Source organism: Cyrtonyx montezumae, unplaced genomic scaffold, assembly GCF_038088225.1.
Source record: "Cyrtonyx montezumae isolate F1298 unplaced genomic scaffold, pur_monq_1.0 scaffold_6, whole genome shotgun sequence".
In the NCBI taxonomy this organism is placed as follows: Eukaryota; Metazoa; Chordata; class Aves; order Galliformes; family Odontophoridae; genus Cyrtonyx; species Cyrtonyx montezumae.
The window spans coordinates 10,235,446-10,252,525 of NW_027072067.1; the positions used below are offsets into that span (position 1 = coordinate 10,235,446).

Sequence of the window (17,080 nt, forward strand, 5' to 3'; positions counted from 1 at the left end):
TGACTTAGCGCTGCTATTCCCCACCAGCCCCTCGCTGCGAGCTTCGCTTCTCATTTTTGGAGGACTAGGGCAGCAGCATCAGCAGCCTATTTATGGCTCCGGAGCTAAGGCTCAGCGCACCACCCCCAGAATGCTCAGCGCAAGGCACAATGAGCGCGACGCGCCTTCAGTCCCTCCCACAGCCGCCTTCAAAATGGCGGCCGGGCCGCCCCATGCCCTTCCCGCTCCCATGAGGCTTTGCGCGCGCGCCGTCCCAGCATGCCGTGCACGTCGCCCCGCCCCGGCCCGTCCGTTACGGCGCCCCAAGATGGCGGGCACAATGAGGAGGGGTTGTCGCGCCGCCGCCGCCTGAGCGGGCCCAGCCCTGCCGCTGCCCGCCCTTAGTCTGCCGTCTCTCCCCGCCTTCCGCTGAGCCTCGCTGAGCCGCCGGGCCCCGCTTTTCTTTGCCTCATTTCGTCTCCTTCGCTTCCCCGGGCCTGCCTCGCCTTTCCCGGCCCGCTCGGCGGCCGTGCCCGCCCTCCAGCCCTCAGCGCGGCCGCCCCTGAGCGCGGCCCGGTGGCGGAGGCATGAAGCTGACGGATAACGTCCTGCGGAGCTTCCGCGTGGCCAAGGTGTTCCGCGAGAACTCGGACAAGATCAACTGCTTCGACTTCAGCCCCAACGGCGAAACCGTCATCTCCAGCAGCGACGACGATTCCATTGTGCTTTACGACTGCCAGGAGGGCAAGTGAGTGTCTCGGGCCCGGGGCTGCGGGCCACGAGGTGGGAGCGGCGCGGGCCGTTGTGCTCTGTTTTTTTCTCTAGTATGTTGGGAGTATGCGCTCTGAAGAGTGGTCGGGTACTGGCACATGCTGCCCAGGGAGCTGGGGGAGTCAGCGTACCTGGAGGTGTTCAAGAACCGTGTGGATGTGGTACTGTGGGTGGATGGTGGGACTTGCTGGTCTCAGAGGTCTTTTCCAAGTGTAATGATTGTTTTCCTATTTTTACCTGTAAAACGTGATTGAAATATGGGATCTACATGTGTTTCTGCGCCAGCAGTGTGCCTGGGTGGCCAGAAAGACCAATGGCATCCTGGTTTGTGTCAAGAATAGTGTTGCCAGTAGGAGCAGGGAAGGAGTTGTCCCCCTGTACTCAGCACTGATGAGACTACACCTCGAGTACTGTGTTTGTGTCTGTGCCCCACTACAAGAAAGACATCGAGTGTGCCCAGAGAAGGGCAGTGAAGCTGGTGAGGGGCCTGGAGCACAGGCTTTATGAGGAGCAGCTGAGGGAGATGGGTTTGTTCAGTCTGGAGAAGAGGAGGCCTTATTGATTCCTATAACTACCTGGAGAGCGGCTGTAGTGAGCTGGGATTCAGTCTCTTCACTCGTGTAACTAGTGATAGGACTAGGGGGAATGGCCTCAAGTCGTGTCAGGGAATATTCAGACTAGATGTTAGAAAATACTTCTTGTCAGATGCTGGAATGGGCTGCCCAGGGAGGTGGTGGAGTCACCAACCCTGGAGGTATTCAAGGAACATTTAGATATTGTGTTGAAGGATGTGGTTTGGTGAGAACTGTTGGTGATAGTGGATAGTTGGACTGGATGATCTTGTAGGTCTTTTCCAACCTTAGTGATTCTATAATTATACTGCAAAAATTTTGTCAAATTGTTTTTTTATTGATGCTACTTTATGCTTATAGACTAAAACTAAAATGTGCTTGTTTCCCATTGAACAGAATTACTGTTTATTTTATTGATCATCTTCCTATCTCTGGGATAAATCCCCAGAAGCCTCCACAGCTGTTGGCAAACAATGCTGTTGTTCAGACAAAATTAAAATCATGCAGAGAAGGTAACTGGTAACTTTGATAGTTTATGTTTTGGCAAGAGAGCAAAAGGCATTTGCACTCTGTAAGAGTTGGGGCAAATGGATGCTCCACAGTGATGTCATTAGTCCAGTTATGACATTTAGATAACCGAAAGCTCTGAAAGAGTAATTGATGTGGCTTTGATACTTATTTTCAGTAAAATATAGTGAGAAACTTACTGAACTTGCAGCTGTACATTGGAAGCTAAAGAGTACATGAGCTAGTGTTTTGTATCCTGTGCAATAGCCACTTAAAGCTGAGGATGGTGCAGAGAAAAGCTGAGAGTTGAGATCGATTGTTTTGGCTGGTGCAGGTGTACACTTGGCTTCTTTAAATGTTGTGTTTGGTTTTAGCTTTGCTTTTAACATGTTTCTTAGTTTAGAGATGTAATTCTTAGGTGGGTTGTTTTGTTGGTTTTGGAATGTTTTTAAGCATCACATACATACAGAAAGTGAAAGGAAAATGTGTGTCTGTTGTGGGACAGAGAGTGAAAATGACAGGGTAATAATGCAGGAGAGGAAAAGAAATTATTCTGCTGGTCAGTGTGTCAGTGTAGACTGTCTTCTTGTGAGCCAGGTACTCCTAGCCCTGTTGCTTTTTCAAGCAAACCAAGGCATTGTACTTGATGTGTTTGAAAGTCTGCATCCTGCACATTCTCTTAATTTTGTAGACTAATCTTATGCCTCTGTTTACTCTGCTTGTATTTCAAGTGAAACTTGTTACTGTTGATACTGTGAACTTCTGTTTGAAGCGAATTTGTGTTCATTTTTATAAGAGTAGGTAACATTACATGGCTGGCACCTGCTCTGGATTGCATTCTCGATCCTAGTTCTATACAGCAGCTTAAGGGACGGGTGATGTTCATGCAGGCTTTATTGATTGCTCTTACCCTTTCAGTCTTTTAAGGAATCATTTGATGGGTTGGGAGGCATTTGGCCCTTCCATCACCATTTCGGTCTGTTACTGACGTGTGCTTTACAGCGAGGTTTGCTGTAACTACAGGGCAGGCTGGTTTCATCAAGGTAACGTGTTTCAGGATGTGATTCTCTGGTGGTTATGACATTTAAGTAAAGGTTGGATTCTCCCCCTGCACCCCATTAAGGAGTTCTGTTGGCTGCATACGTTGGGAATGTTTAGTTAGACTCAGCATATGCTCACCTGGTCTGCTTTGCTTTGCCACTTCAGATAAGCAATACAATACCAATACAAGAATCATGTTGCCAGTGTAACCAAGGCCATGGAAATATGTATGTATCAGAGCTGTATGTATTAGAGAAGTATGGCAGCCTGTGGGACTTCAGCTGGAGGCTCATGACTGTGGATCTTCAGCCCTGGTGTGATGGAAGGATGGCTTAGCAGAGGTTCCGCTTATGTTTTAGTATGTATCAGTTGTGTTTTATTTATACAAATCAAGAGGTGACGGAGCTGGATTCTTGCTTAACCATGGTGTTCACTAAACATTCAGCAACTTGGTTCTGGGTGATGGTTTTATTACCATCATTTTATTATTTGATGTTACCAAAGCGGATGCTGTGGTAATACCAGCCTTGCTTGTTCTGTTTCTTCTTTATAGCAGACTTTACTGTTATTCTAGAGCACTTTGCTTTGGGGATATTGCTTGATTTGCAGTTGGGCTGGCTAGACTGGCAGCCTAATGCATGAAGGGATCAGCTGCTGCTTGTATTAGTTTATATGTTTACCTTTCTTAAAATGCATCTACATATAGTCATGACATTATTCACATTCAGAGCATGCATGGGTATGCGTGGATATTCTTTACTACAATATGAAAAGAGAAACTGACAAATTCAACTAGTTTGACTTCTAAAATGTAACCACATGGGAGCATAGTTTCCTATAAGATGTCCACTTGTCAGGGTGGTTTCAGTGCTTGTTTTCCAAGGCACTCCCCTCCTAATACTTTTTTTCCTGGATTAACTGTTGCTTAACATGAAGATGTTGCACCCTAGAGTTCCAGCATGAAGATAAATCCAGAGCTCTTCCTCAGAGTGGTGGTGTGGTACTGCTCTATCAGGCTTTACTGCTGAGTACATCTGTGGGGCAGCTCCAGGCGAGTGCTGTGCATCCTCCTGCCCTGCTACTCTGCTAGGGCTGTCCAAGGAGTGTCCCTGCTGCCTGAATCCTTCTTCTTCCTCTGGGCAGTGTTGCTCTGGTTGTGCTGCTGTGCCCACAGCTGTGTGACTGTATCAGCTCTTCTCTGTAGCAAACTTTTGCTGTATTCTGAACAGAGCTTTGGAGTGCTGAATGTTTCATAGATAAGGAGTAGCCAGGCTGGATGGGGACCCAGGCAGCCTCACTAGAGGATGGCAACCAGCTTGAAGTTCTGTTCTCACCCAGGCTGTTTGTAGGTGCTCAGCAGCATAGCTGAAGGGGCTATGAAGAACTGGGGAGCATATCAGGCATAAAATTACAGAACATAGTGTCCCAATTTAAATGTGTGTTATAAAATTAAAGTGCGTTATGTGTGTGCTGTTTTTGATTTGTGGCATCTTTGCATCTATGATGCTTTTGAAAGCGATGTAAAAATCAACTGGAAGGAACTGAGAGAATCTGTTGGGATTTGGTGCAATTGGTACAAGTAGGGGAGAGGGTTTTTAATTATATGTATTGCATTGACATTCAGTTAATGGAGGCTTCTCTCCAGCAAGTTCACTTGAAGTGAAGTCCTTTGGCTTCTGCCGTTCAAGAGTTGATCTTTAAGAATGAATGACTGATAGGTAAAGTCTCCAGCTCCTACTCTTGTTAGGGTGTGTTGCTCTGGGGCTAAAGTAAACAAGGAAACAGTTGAGCATTTTAGAAATACCTTGTCTGAAGGTGTAGTCTTGTGAACTGTTCTTTGGCAGCAGTATTCATTTAAACTGCTTCTGTTGTTTTGTTTCCATTTGCATGTTGTTACCTTTTGTTTGCACTACTAAGGTATGTTATGGGCTTGGGTTAGAAGTAACTCCTTGAAGAGATTGTGTTATTATTTCTCATGTCGATCAGAACCCGTCCTGGTCCATTACCCAGCTCAGAAAGCACTGTGCTGTCTCAGCTGAGGAAGAAAGAGGAAGGAAGGTGCTGGAGACCTTGAGTTGCTTCGCACTTCTGCTACTGCAGGAAGACTAAACTGCTGCTTCTACACTTCCTTTGCAGTTCAAGTTCCTACTACTGCAGTATATTGCTTGTTTGCCAGACCCTTGACAACCAGTTCTGTATGTCTTTGCTCTCTGGAATGTCTCCAATTTTGTCATAATATTACACTTGAGTGTAATATTATCATGCTTTAATTAAGATAGGATTTGAGTATAATTCTTGAGCACTTTGAGAGTCCCTGTGTTACTGTTACTTTCTTATAGCACTGGTATGCATTTGTCTGAATACCAGGAAATCATTCTGAGTGAGATGCTGTGTGCTGTTGGAATAGCATAGGACAAAAAGACAAAATCACCATCTAAAACCTGCACCAAATGGGTTAGAAATGATTTTGGCAAGGTACTGATGAGAGAGTGCTGCTTGATATTAAGGGCTTCTTATTCTAGTGGCTCCAGCTCTTCATAGTAGATACTGTAGTGTAAAATAATTTTTGAAGAAGACTAAAAAGTGAATTCTGCTGGCATCACAGGGAACTTAAGCCTAGAAATGGTCTAGGAGATAACACCAAGGTACTTGTTTGGAAATGAAATACAAATGCTTTTCTTTTTTTTGTATAAAAATACCTGACTGCTTGAAACAGACTTGTAGAGTGGTAATGAAACCAGGCGTTGCTAACAAGGTCTGTTTTTCTTTGAGCTTTGTGGCAGTGAGGACAATTATTTCTGCTTCTTTCGAACAGACCGAAGAGAACACTGTACAGTAAGAAGTATGGAGTGGACCTCATCAGATACACGCATGCAGCCAACACAGTCGTGTACAGCTCCAACAAAATAGATGGTAAGCAGTCTACCACAGCTCAGCATTTTAAATCCAGATACACTTGAACTGATGTGCCTAGGTAAACAGCACTGAAGGGCTGGCAAGAACTTGCAGTGTCTTTTAGGTGATGAGTATGCTGCCACTAGGGATTTGATGTTCAACTCTAATGCACAGCTTAGCATTCAGTTGTGAGATGTGTAGATGCTGTTGGTGAGATAAAATTTCACTTCTTGACCCTGGGGAGTTCGAGAAAAAAATAAAAATGTGAAGTTCATTTTGCTATTTACTGTTGCAGTAGTTAGCCTCTGTGCCTTATGTTCTTCCTCTTGTGAAATGAGGAAGATTAATGCAGCAGAAGGTGAGCTAAATGCTAAATACGCTGGCAAGTGAGCTGCAAAGGAAGGGAATGTTCTCTTGCAGCAGGGATGACAGAGAGGTCAGGTAATTCATCAGACCACCAGCTACAACTGGAGGTGGTCACAGAGCTCTTTTGAGGTGAGCTTTGTTTCTGTTCATTGGCCCCGTGGCTTTTTTCCATGTAATCGGCTTAGGTAGAACATTAGTTTCCATGCTGTTTCACCCACAACACTATCTGTGATGGCCATGTTCTTCAACTCAGTGACACTGAAGGGCTTTTTAGACCTTCAGAACTATCAGTGAAAAGATTTGAATTCAAATTAAATGTCCAGATTAGGACTTGCATAAATAGATGGCTAGTCCTTCCGTAGGGCAGTACTTCTTCCCAAGGCTAGAAAAGCTGAAGTCCATTGGTTCTGAACAGTTTGTCTCAGTTTTGTTGGTGATGACTGACAGGAGTTCTTCAGTTTCTTCAGTGAACATGTCTCTTAGCACAGCACTGCTGAAATTGGTTCTGACATCATGTTGTAAAGTCATGGGTTTCTGAGATAGTTTTGCTTTTTCCATTGCAGATGTTGAGCTGAATGGTAGAGATGCAGGTGGTTTGTGTGTGTTAGGTTGTCGACGGAATTAAGAGAATATGGATCTGAAGCAGGTAGAAGTTAATAGTTAGGAAGTCAAGTTAAACTAGAGCGAGCTAGGCCTGAATCTGTAGAAACAAGGAAGTTGGTGATGGAATTGGTTTCAGTGATGTGAAAGGATTACTAGTGGGACTGGAAGCACTTGCCTCTTCAGCCTGTTTCACGACTGAATTATTTTTTATGGAATTACTTTTTTCTGAAGAAGTTCTGGCTTGGCTGTTACTTTTATAATTAATTAATTAAACATTTTTAATGCTGTTTTCAATTGGGAGTTCTTGTTTACAAGCTCCAGTATGTCTTTAAGGAACAAGAACTCAACAATTGCTGATCATGAAGGAAAGCATTATGATCAACACCTAATTAAAATTAAAGAAAAAGGTTGAATGTAAAGGTATTTGCCTGTGAATTTGTTTAGTCAGACCAACAGTGCTGTTAGGAGTCTGTATACTCTGTAGTAGCTATTGCATGTGCTCTTGGGCAAGGTATGTGGTAACCCTTCATGCAGCAGGGATGTGTTGGAATGCATCCTTCCCTCTCCAGCATTTGAGATGCCACTGATCTTTGAAGATTTCCTCAAGACCTTTGAACGTAGTTCCTCTTGCCTGATTCCAGGCTGAGGTAGTAGTTTGTACAGTTTGAGGGTCTATGATACCACCCGGTACAGGAGATAACTGTACAGGCCACTGCCTTGCCTGGGACAGAGCACTGTCCAACAGAAAGGATCACAGAACAGAAAGGATCACAGGATTGTTTACAAAGAATGAATTCTGCAAGGACACTTGGGATATCAGGTAATGACTCTTCCCACAGGAGAAACCAGAGATGGGCATTATCAGTGTACTCAAAGAGTCAGTTCCAGTAGTTATGGGATTTGATGCTGGTTTTATGGATTTTCATTTTAGGCAGTTACCTGAGGTCACTTAAAACCTTCCAGAGTGGTGTGTCGTATCATTACATTTTCTGCTTGGTCAAATCAGCCTTAATTTTACTGTCAACTACCAGAGGGTGGTTCAGAACTCTTATCTCAGCCAAAAATAGTAACTTGATTGTTTTTTCCACAGAGCCCAAATTTTGCAGAATAATCCTTTCAAAAAGCTCCTAATGCTGTAGCTCGAGTGTTAAAATACTTCCTGTATATTGCATCCCTTTTACTGTTGATCTTCGTTGTTTTCATTTGGTTTCTTAGAGCTTCAGCAGTCCTTGTCATTACAGCAGCATGGAGTCACACAGTGCTGTATGGAGCAGATGCTTCAGGCCAATCTTTTCTATCTAGCAGTAGCTTAAACTAGTTCCCTTCAGCTAGTGTTAGAAGTAATTTGGATGATGCTGTTTTGTTAGTCCTTCCCTCTGAAACCTCAGAAGTTTAGCTTCTGCTTCTCATGTTTTGTTGCTCAAATGTATCTGCATAGAAAGGTTAAAAAAACGTACTTCTGTGCTCTAATAAATCAGCAAATTGCTTCCTCTTACAGAAATTACATTACATATTGGGCAAAATGCTCAACAGTGCCTTCCAAAATTCTGGGTACTTGAGTAAATCAATAACTGATAAATGCTTTAGTGCTATTCTCATTTAATTTTTTAATGGTCTTGTCCTGGCCTTGAAGTTCATGTTTTATCTCCTCTCTGGGTAAATTTACACATTTCCTGAGCTTACTGTTCAGTTGGAAACTTATGAGATGGAAGGGTATGTAGGTAAGAGCAATATTCCTACTGTAAAGCAAAAACAAAAGCGTTAGCATCAACTTTGGAGAGTTCTAGTTTTGTGAGAGTGATGGAGTAAAATCTTTTGCTGCTTTAGTTTGGCAACTTTGAAATTAATGTGTCTAAATTGCATGCCATTTTTGCCTTTAAAAGACATATTACCTCAGACTGCACAAAGCATATTTTCTGTTGCTTGACTTCCTCTTCTGCCTTGGTAACCAAGTTGCTTTATGTCTCTTTCTCACTTGATTCAGTTTCAGATCTGACATGAACTTGGATGACCAGGCTTATTCACTACAGAAAGATTACTGTTGCTGTGGGGAGCAAGTTGACTGTGGCAGTTCTTAGATAATGTTGAGTTCGTGCTGTAATAAAGCTTATGGTTTGTTTATGGTTTCAGATACGATCCGATACCTCTCTCTGCATGACAACAAATATATTCGGTATTTCCCTGGGCATACCAAAAGGTAAGATGTGGCTTGGGGGCAGTACAGGAGAAAATGAAATTGTGCTTGTGGTGAGTTTGAGTTGTGTTATGCTTCATTCTGCCCTTTTTTTGCTTGGTAGAACTGTTGAATAGTGGTTTTATACACAACTGGTGAGGTAGGAGTTTGCTTCATCAGCTCCAGTTGTGTCTTCGATGCATATTGTTTTCTGTGTTACAGAGTGGTTGCCCTTTCAATGTCTCCAGTGGATGATACTTTTATTTCTGGATCCCTTGATAAAACTATTCGACTCTGGGATCTTCGCTCCCCAAATTGCCAGGTGAGTCATCAAATTAATGCACACATTTGTGTAATCCATTTTCTGGTTGAAAGATGCAAAATTGATGTGTGCTTGCTATAAAAGAAAAGTACTGTTGCTGATTTAACATTAACGCCTTCCTGGAACGCTGAAGGAGTCTTGATCAAGAAGTCTCTTATTTCAGTTAAGCATGTCATGTTGTATAACACCACTTGCTTCCACTTACATCTCTGTACTGGAAAACTGCTGGGAAGAGCAAGGTATAACACCACAGCTGATAAAACAGGAAGCAGGCTGTTAGTCAGGCTGCTACCCCATGCAGAAAGTGTTTTTGTCGCTTGCATCTTTCCACAGAAGGAGTGCTGGGAGGTGCATTTTGACTGCTTGTAGTGCATTTGTGTTTAAATTTGATGCCTTGATGCAGTTAAATTGGATGATGAAATGGGTGATGTAAAGAACACAGATACCATATGGTCTGTCTGCTTCTTCCATCATCTTTATTATTCAGCGGACCTAGTTGTGAGCATATACAGCTTCATAAAAGCAAAAAAAAATCCTGTCATTTTTATTCACTTATTTTGATAGAATAGTTGTTTGTTGTATGTTTTTTTTATTTGTTTTTGTTTTTGTGGAAACAAGCTTGCATAGAGTGAAAAAAGTACCCAGACTGACAACAGAAAATGAGATTGGGATCCATTAATGGTGGACATGGGTGTTTAATAGTGGTGATGGCCTGTTTCATCCCTATAGGTGATGTGGCAGTGCTTTCTCATCTCAATGGGGCTGTGTGTAAGAAGGCTACTTTCTGATTTCAGGTGATATAATTGTAAATGAAAAAGGAAGTAAAAGTTTACATTTTTCACTAAATAGAACTATCTGCACTAGAAGTAAGGGTTTGTTTTTTTTTTTAACTAGAAATATTTTTGCCTTTCTCTGGGAGTATGTCTTTTATGCCAGTGTATGAATTTGCCCTGGGATGAATCTCAATCTCGAAGTTGCAATGAATGCTAAGGTTGTCATTTCAATTACAGTTCTGTGACACCAAAGTTTGAAATTAAGAATAATAATACCAGGAGTTGTAACTGGAAGCTGCAGGCAGCAAATGTTAGGAAACGGGTTGAGAAGCTGTTGTAGTTTTCAATTTGCCCACGTGATGGCAGCTGTAGCAACTGAAACATTATCATGAAACGAAGATGTCCTGATTGTGGGGATTCTGAGTGTTGGCTGGCTCACTGCTTATTCTTCAGGGGAAAATGACCTAAACTAGGAAAAGAAATAGTAAGGACTACTGAGGAGCAGTATACTCCTGAATGCAGAAGCTTAACTGTATTGTTGATTTAATCAAAGATGTGTTCTTATTGATGAACTGTTAGATAAAAACATTTGCCAGTCATTGTACAGAAATCATATATCTTGTTGACTTTCAAGTTCTCTCAAGTCTTTTCTAGAGTGAGTTGAGGAAAAATTCACATTAAGCCATAAAAATGCTCTGATGCCATCTGGAAGGTTTGAGTTTTCATTAAGTTGAAATGGAAAGTTCTGCAGTGGTGTTTACCAGAGCTGTTTTTACTTGCTTCAAAAATAGCTTTTTCCCCCCACTTCACAACTATAATTGGTAGCATGTTGCTGTCAATTCCAGCAGCACTGTTTTGTGCAACTGCCTCTCGTGAGTGCTAATGCAGTTACAACATCCCCCCTCCTCTTCTTACTTTCTGAGTAAATGACAGCTGTAATGAGATCTCAGTTTGTTCCAGTGTAAATTTTGTCACTGCAGCAAACTGAGAAGCTCTATGTGATGATCTGAACTGGTTGAGTTGCTTTTGAGAGGCTGATGTGGAAATGTGATAACATCTCAATACTCATAACCAAAATTCGCAGCCTGTATGCTTCTGACCTGCTTAAAATGGGCTGTATGGGTGGTGGTAGAAATATAGTAATTGCTTCCACAAAATAATGTGGACTTCTTCTGTTTTTAGGGTTTAATGCATCTCCAGGGGAAACCGGTGTGCTCTTTTGACCCAGAAGGATTGATTTTTGCAGCTGGAGTCAATTCTGAAATGGTGAAGCTTTATGATCTCCGCTCTTTTGACAAGGTGAGCTACCCTTACTTCATTTCTTACACTTCTTAGCTTGCAAGAAATAACACAAACTCAGTGCTCAGAGGCTGGGTTTGTTTGCTCCAGCTTCCTCTCTGGGTTGCCTCTGCTTGGCACCCTTAGAGTTTTTGGTTGGTGTGTCTCTGATGGACAGTATGTGCTGTCAACAGTTCCTGAAATCCACCCTTGAACACTTGTGGCAGTTGATTTCCAGTAACTCTTTAACCTGTTCCAATTTCATATTCATATTTCTGTTGTTGTTTTCCTTGCTGCTTAATATGGAAGATCACTGGGAAAGGTGGAGTCAGGATCTTCAGAGACGGTAGAAATTTCAAGGAAAATCATAAAATTCATATAACAATAACACTGGCTCAGGCTCTTTCTAATTTCAGTTAGCAGCTTTGTTTGAAAGTTCAAGTTCCAGCATTCCCTTAAATTTATTTCTCCTATTGGATGTAGTAGAGTAAAGGAAATCAGATAGTGAAACACCCTACTTGTGGCTCTTTTGGCTTTGGAACCTGTGGATTCATATTTCCTTGAAACATAAACATGCAGCAACGTGTTTTAACTGGGACATTTTCCCTTGTCTGATATTCCAGGCCTAGGGATTTTCTCTTACAAATCTTAAACTTTTTCTTAGCAAAGGTTAAAAGCAGAGTATGTCCTTTGTTCTTTGAAGGGGCCGTTTGCTACGTTTAAGATGCAATATGACCGCACATGTGAGTGGACAGGCCTGAAGTTCAGTAACGATGGCAAACTCATCCTTATATCAACTAATGGAGGATTCATTCGACTGATTGATGCCTTTAAAGGAGCCGTCCTGCATACGTTTGGGGTGAGCACAGTGCCTGTGTTACCCGCTTGAATCTTGCCATTGAAGTCAGAATGGCTTGGTTTGGAAGGGACCTTGAGGATACGCTGGCTTGGGGTATCACAAAAAGCAGTATCCTTCCTACCCCTCTGCACAAAGAGCTCTGCAGTGTCATAGTGGGGGCTCTGCCATTTGGCTGTGAGATTACTGAGTGCACTACAACATCTTCTGTTTTGTGCCATAGGGATATAACAACAGCAAGGCTGTCACGCTGGAGGCATCCTTCACACCAGACTCTCAGTTCATCATGATAGGTAAGGTCTTCTCAGAAGAAATTTAGTGCTGTACATTCTTTAGGACTCCAATTGCATCTGTGTTGGGAAACACAAAATATTTAAGTAATAAGTTGTTGGTTTTCTTCACATTGACTGGAATCTTCTGTTTTGTTGGTAATTCACTCAGCATCTTTGAGAACAAAACTTAAGTGAGCCTGCAAGTGAGGGATGTCATTGCAGGTTGTTTTGGCTGAGAACTTTCCTCTTGCAGAGAAGGGGGTGTTCTTGCTTTCTTCAACCAGGTGTTTAACCGTGTATTTGGAGAGCACTTTATTGAACAGCTTTACGTTCCTACTGTGCCCTTCCAAATGAATTTTTTTTTGTGGAAAAAGTTCCAAAATGCTTATTTCTGTTCAGTTTTTAAATATGGCTAAATTATAACTTGTGCTCCTTAATTTTTTTTTTTTTGTTCCCTGAAAGGCCATGTGTAAATATTGGAGCAGAAGAAATTCCTTTCATTATTATTGGGAATCCTGTATAAAGTGACACTAAACCAGAGTTTAGTTATAAAAATGTTCAGCCTCCAGCTTCAGAGTTCACCTCGCAAATAATGATGTTTGCAAAATGCCATTTTAAAGTGGAAAAAAAGCCTGTCCTGTTTGTAGCAGTGAGGGGAGTCAATGTCTCCAGTGAAGCTTCTGGTATTTGGCACAGTGCACTGAAACCTTCACTGGGAAGCCTTTGATTAGTGTGCATGCCTAATGACCCTAATGACACATTTATCTAGCTCTTTGCCTGCAGTGAGCACTTCTGTGAGCACTGATTCTTGCACTCAGTTTTAGGCCTCTCACATGTAAGTGCAAGCTGGCAGTGGTCTTTCCTCCTCACTTGGTTGGTGTCAGCTCTCCTCTTCCAATAGGCAGTAGTGGTTGTTTAATCTCATCGTGCAACACTGTTCTGCCAAAGTTTGGTCTCCATGGTGCAGAGACACAAACCATCAGTTTGGATGCAAATGTGAGAACCCTAGCCATGTTTTCTAAGCACTGTAGTGATACTTCTGCAAACTTAAAAGTTAAGCTGGGAGGAGGAGGTGTGCTTGTTCTTTGAGTTCACTGATGGATTGAACTTTGGTTTTTCTGTTGGCCTCCCCAGTGCATGTTGCGTATCTTGTTTTCCATTCCTACCTGCAGGATCAGAGGATGGGAAGATTCACGTTTGGAATGGAGAAAGCGGGATGAAAGTGGCAGTACTGGATGGGAAACACACAGGTCCTATAACCTGTCTGCAGTTCAACCCCAAATTCATGACTTTTGCTAGCGCATGTTCAAATATGGTAAGAAAATGACTGAACTTCCTCCTAGTTATGACATGCTCACCCTTTTGGAAAGGAATCTGAGGCAGTTCTGTGGTACCAGTAGGCATTTCCTTGGGCTTTCTGAGCACTAGGCCTCTATCAAACCTTTATTGCACATCACTTGTCAGGTAGATAGATTGGGCAGCACACCAAGTACTGGCAGGAAAATGGTTGAAATCATGCATGGAGGCAGAGCAGTGAATGAATGTGCAAGCAGATGCATGAATTTCTTTGGTTGCTGCACACAGCTGGTATTTTCATTCTGCATAAGGCTGGCATGCTCTGGGGAACATGCATTGCAAACCACAGCAGGATAAGAAAAGGTTTAAACCCTTGGGGAGGGTCTTGCTGCATCTCCCCTAGTGTCTTGCTTGTGGAAGGGAGCCACGAGCAGCTCCTGACTTTTGCTGTAGGATATTTGTGTTCTGCTCAGTAACTGATGTTCGTTCTTTCCTCTCTTGTAGGCCTTCTGGTTGCCGACTATTGATGACTAATTCCTACACTGCAGCTACGGTCAGATGACTTTCCACACTGCTAACAGCAGTGTATTCTTGCAAGGATAGTATTGGAATTGCCTACATCTTTTAGACTCTGATCCCATTCCTGTATACGTTTCCATGTGTCTTACCTTGTCGGCTGCATTCCTCTCCGAGGACTCCTCCACTTGATCTCCTAGCGTGTGCAGAAGTGACGTACAATACTTCCTTACCTTGCAGACCATGCCCAGCAGGCTTCAGCTGAAGTTGGAATTGGCACAGTATTCTGAAAGCAGGGGAGTCTGCTTTATTTACAAAATGCTTGCGGTAGTTTTTAAGCTGTAATCTCCTTTAACTGCACAATGCAGTTGATGTTCCAAGGTGGAATGTGCAGTTCCTTCCCACAAGTGCATGTTTTTCACATCTGGGATCTCTGTTTCACTGCAGTCCATGGATGGAAATTACTTCCGTGCCAAATGTGAACTCTGACATCTTTCAACTCAAGAGCAGTTGAACACATGCTGAAAGAGTGGGTGACCGTACATTTGTGACACACATCCTATATCATCCTTTTTTGGCAATTTAGTGTGCAACAGACCATACACATCTTTGCCACTGCCAGAGCTTTAAGAAGCTTCCCTGCTGTTTTCTCTTTGAGATGCTGGCAGGGTGCACGCAGTGCTGAAGTCTGGTCTGTGTCCCGAGCAATAAAGGAGTCTGTCAGCAGGAAGATGGGGAAACCAAACTGGGACTGAAAGCACAGTCTGCCTCTATATCTTCCTTATGTATCATCTTGGCTGATTTTATAAATATTCTTGGGGGCAGTGGGAATGGGCCATATTTTTTTACTTCTAGATATTAAAGAATGTGTTGTGGGCCAGTGTTGTGGGATGTCAAAGCTGTTTACTTTCACCAATGCAGTTTTTGCCCTTTCTGGTTTGTAAATAAGTTCCATTAAGTGCTCCCCAGACTGGGGTGAGACCTGTATTGCTTGGGTGATGCAACAGCATGCACAGTTAGTTTGTTATTTCATTGTACACTTGTTACAGAGTGTACAGGTTTTCTGCAGCAGCAGCCCAAAAAGAGTGATGCTTCATTTGCCAGATGGAATTGCATTGAAAGCAAAGCTTAACATGCACTTGCTGGCTTTGCTCTGCTTTGGCTCTGCTCCAAGGGCCACCCCCACAGAGATGGGAGGAACGTGCTCTCCTGCTTCAATGGGCTTGCTGGCAAATTACACAGTCTTTAAGCCTGGTTCCAGGTTCTTTCTCCTGTGATGTTGCATTCATTAGATACATCCACTGGTAGGCCACAGTGGGCTCAGTAAATGTGGCATTTATTGTATTCTTACCTTTCTAAATGTGCTTGGTGTTATATGCTGGGCCGTGGCCTTGAAAAAGTCTGTTCTTCCCTTCTCCTGAATGTAGAATGCTGGCAAGATGAAAAACACAGCTATGGGCATTTTCTCCGTGCACTCCAGTATCAGTCCATGCATTTTACCTTTTGTCAGTTATTTTGCAAAGTATTACAGCAAAGTTATTCTCAGCTGTGGAGCCCTGTACAGAACTCAGAGCCTGTCTCCTCCACAAGTAGAACAGCTTCTTCCATTTTGCTCTTCCTCACCTTTAATTTTCTTACAGGCCTTGTCAAAGGCAATGAGCTGCACAGAGAACTGGGGATTTGGAACCAGCCTCTCTTCACTGCTGGCTCCTTTAAAGCAGCACTCCCTGCTGAGCTGCAGCCTTTGCCTGTCAGTCTTCAGGAGGACTGCTGTGTGTGAGGCAGTCTGAGGAGCTCGATGCTTGATGCTGTTGTGGTTGCTTTCTGCTTCGGCTCAGTGGCTTACCTCTGCTAACGTTACTATGCATGTTTTGAGTCATTTCTGATGTCATCGCCTGTGATGTGAGTGTGCCTGCCCTCCAGTGGAGGAGCAAAGGGAGCAGCGGACCAATGCTCTTGATTTCACCTTTCTTCTGTTAGAGCTGCAGTTGAGAGATTCATACTACTACACCAGCATCCCTCCCTAGTGTGTACTGTCCCACCAGCACCTATAAATGCCCAGGACAAAGGGAGATGGATATCTCAGACCTCACACTCTGCTGGATTTTCACCACCACCTCATAAGCTCAGTATATTTGCATTTCAGGCTGCTTGGTGCTATTGGACCTTTTTCAGTGTCTCTGTAAGCAGCCATCTGCTGCAGTGGTTTGTAACATACAGCTCCCTGGGTTCTGTAGCACATTTTAACACTTGGATATTTCATTCAGTAGCAAATGGTTTTGGGGGGGTTTTAAAGTCTGTTGCCTTAGTGAATGAATACCCACACAGGTGTTTTTTTTTTTCCTGTTATTTTTAAGGGGAAGCATTTGGAAGTCTGGTATTCTAAAAACGTTCTTCATTGACGTGGCTTGAGTGCTTGTCTAAAAACTGTTACTCAGTTCTCTTCTTGCAGTGTTGCAGAATTTCGTGCATTGCAGCATGAAATGCTCTTTTTAAAAGCGAGGACCAAAGTACTGATCTAGAATGATGTGTCCACAAAGAGTGTCCATGGAATGAGTCCACAGGTTCGTGCACAGCACTAAGGCTCAGTTCAAACTGGAGTGCTTGCCCAGGGATGGCCACTGCCTGCACAGTGGCAAAGCCATCTTTATGGCTTGGTGTAGCAGTGAATGTTTTTGCCTTTAGAAGAAGGAAATGCGCTGAGTAGTGTAGAGAAATGTTGGTATCATGCGTTCCTGGAAGATAGGTGAACGAAGGTCTCAGCTTCTAGTGTCAGCATGTTTCTCTAAAAGTTACAAGACTGCAGTTCTCGTGTTGTTGGGGCACCCAGCTAATGAGAAACATTCCTCATTGAAAAGCA

General features: G+C 43.1%; 1 protein-coding gene across 1 annotated transcript; it reads left to right on the forward strand.

Annotated features, from left to right (window-relative positions):
- Nucleotides 1-332: 332 nt before the first annotated feature.
- Nucleotides 333-15,100, forward strand: WDR82 (WD repeat domain 82). Its single transcript, XM_065749675.1, has 9 exons — nucleotides 333-727; nucleotides 5,686-5,783; nucleotides 8,865-8,931; nucleotides 9,130-9,229; nucleotides 11,185-11,301; nucleotides 11,984-12,139; nucleotides 12,360-12,429; nucleotides 13,581-13,723; nucleotides 14,209-15,100. The coding sequence occupies exons 1-9, from the start codon at nucleotides 567-569 to the stop codon at nucleotides 14,236-14,238; spliced, it is 942 nt and encodes a 313-aa protein (XP_065605747.1). The 5' UTR covers nucleotides 333-566; the 3' UTR covers nucleotides 14,239-15,100.
- The last annotated feature ends 1,980 nt before the right edge of the window (nucleotides 15,101-17,080 follow it).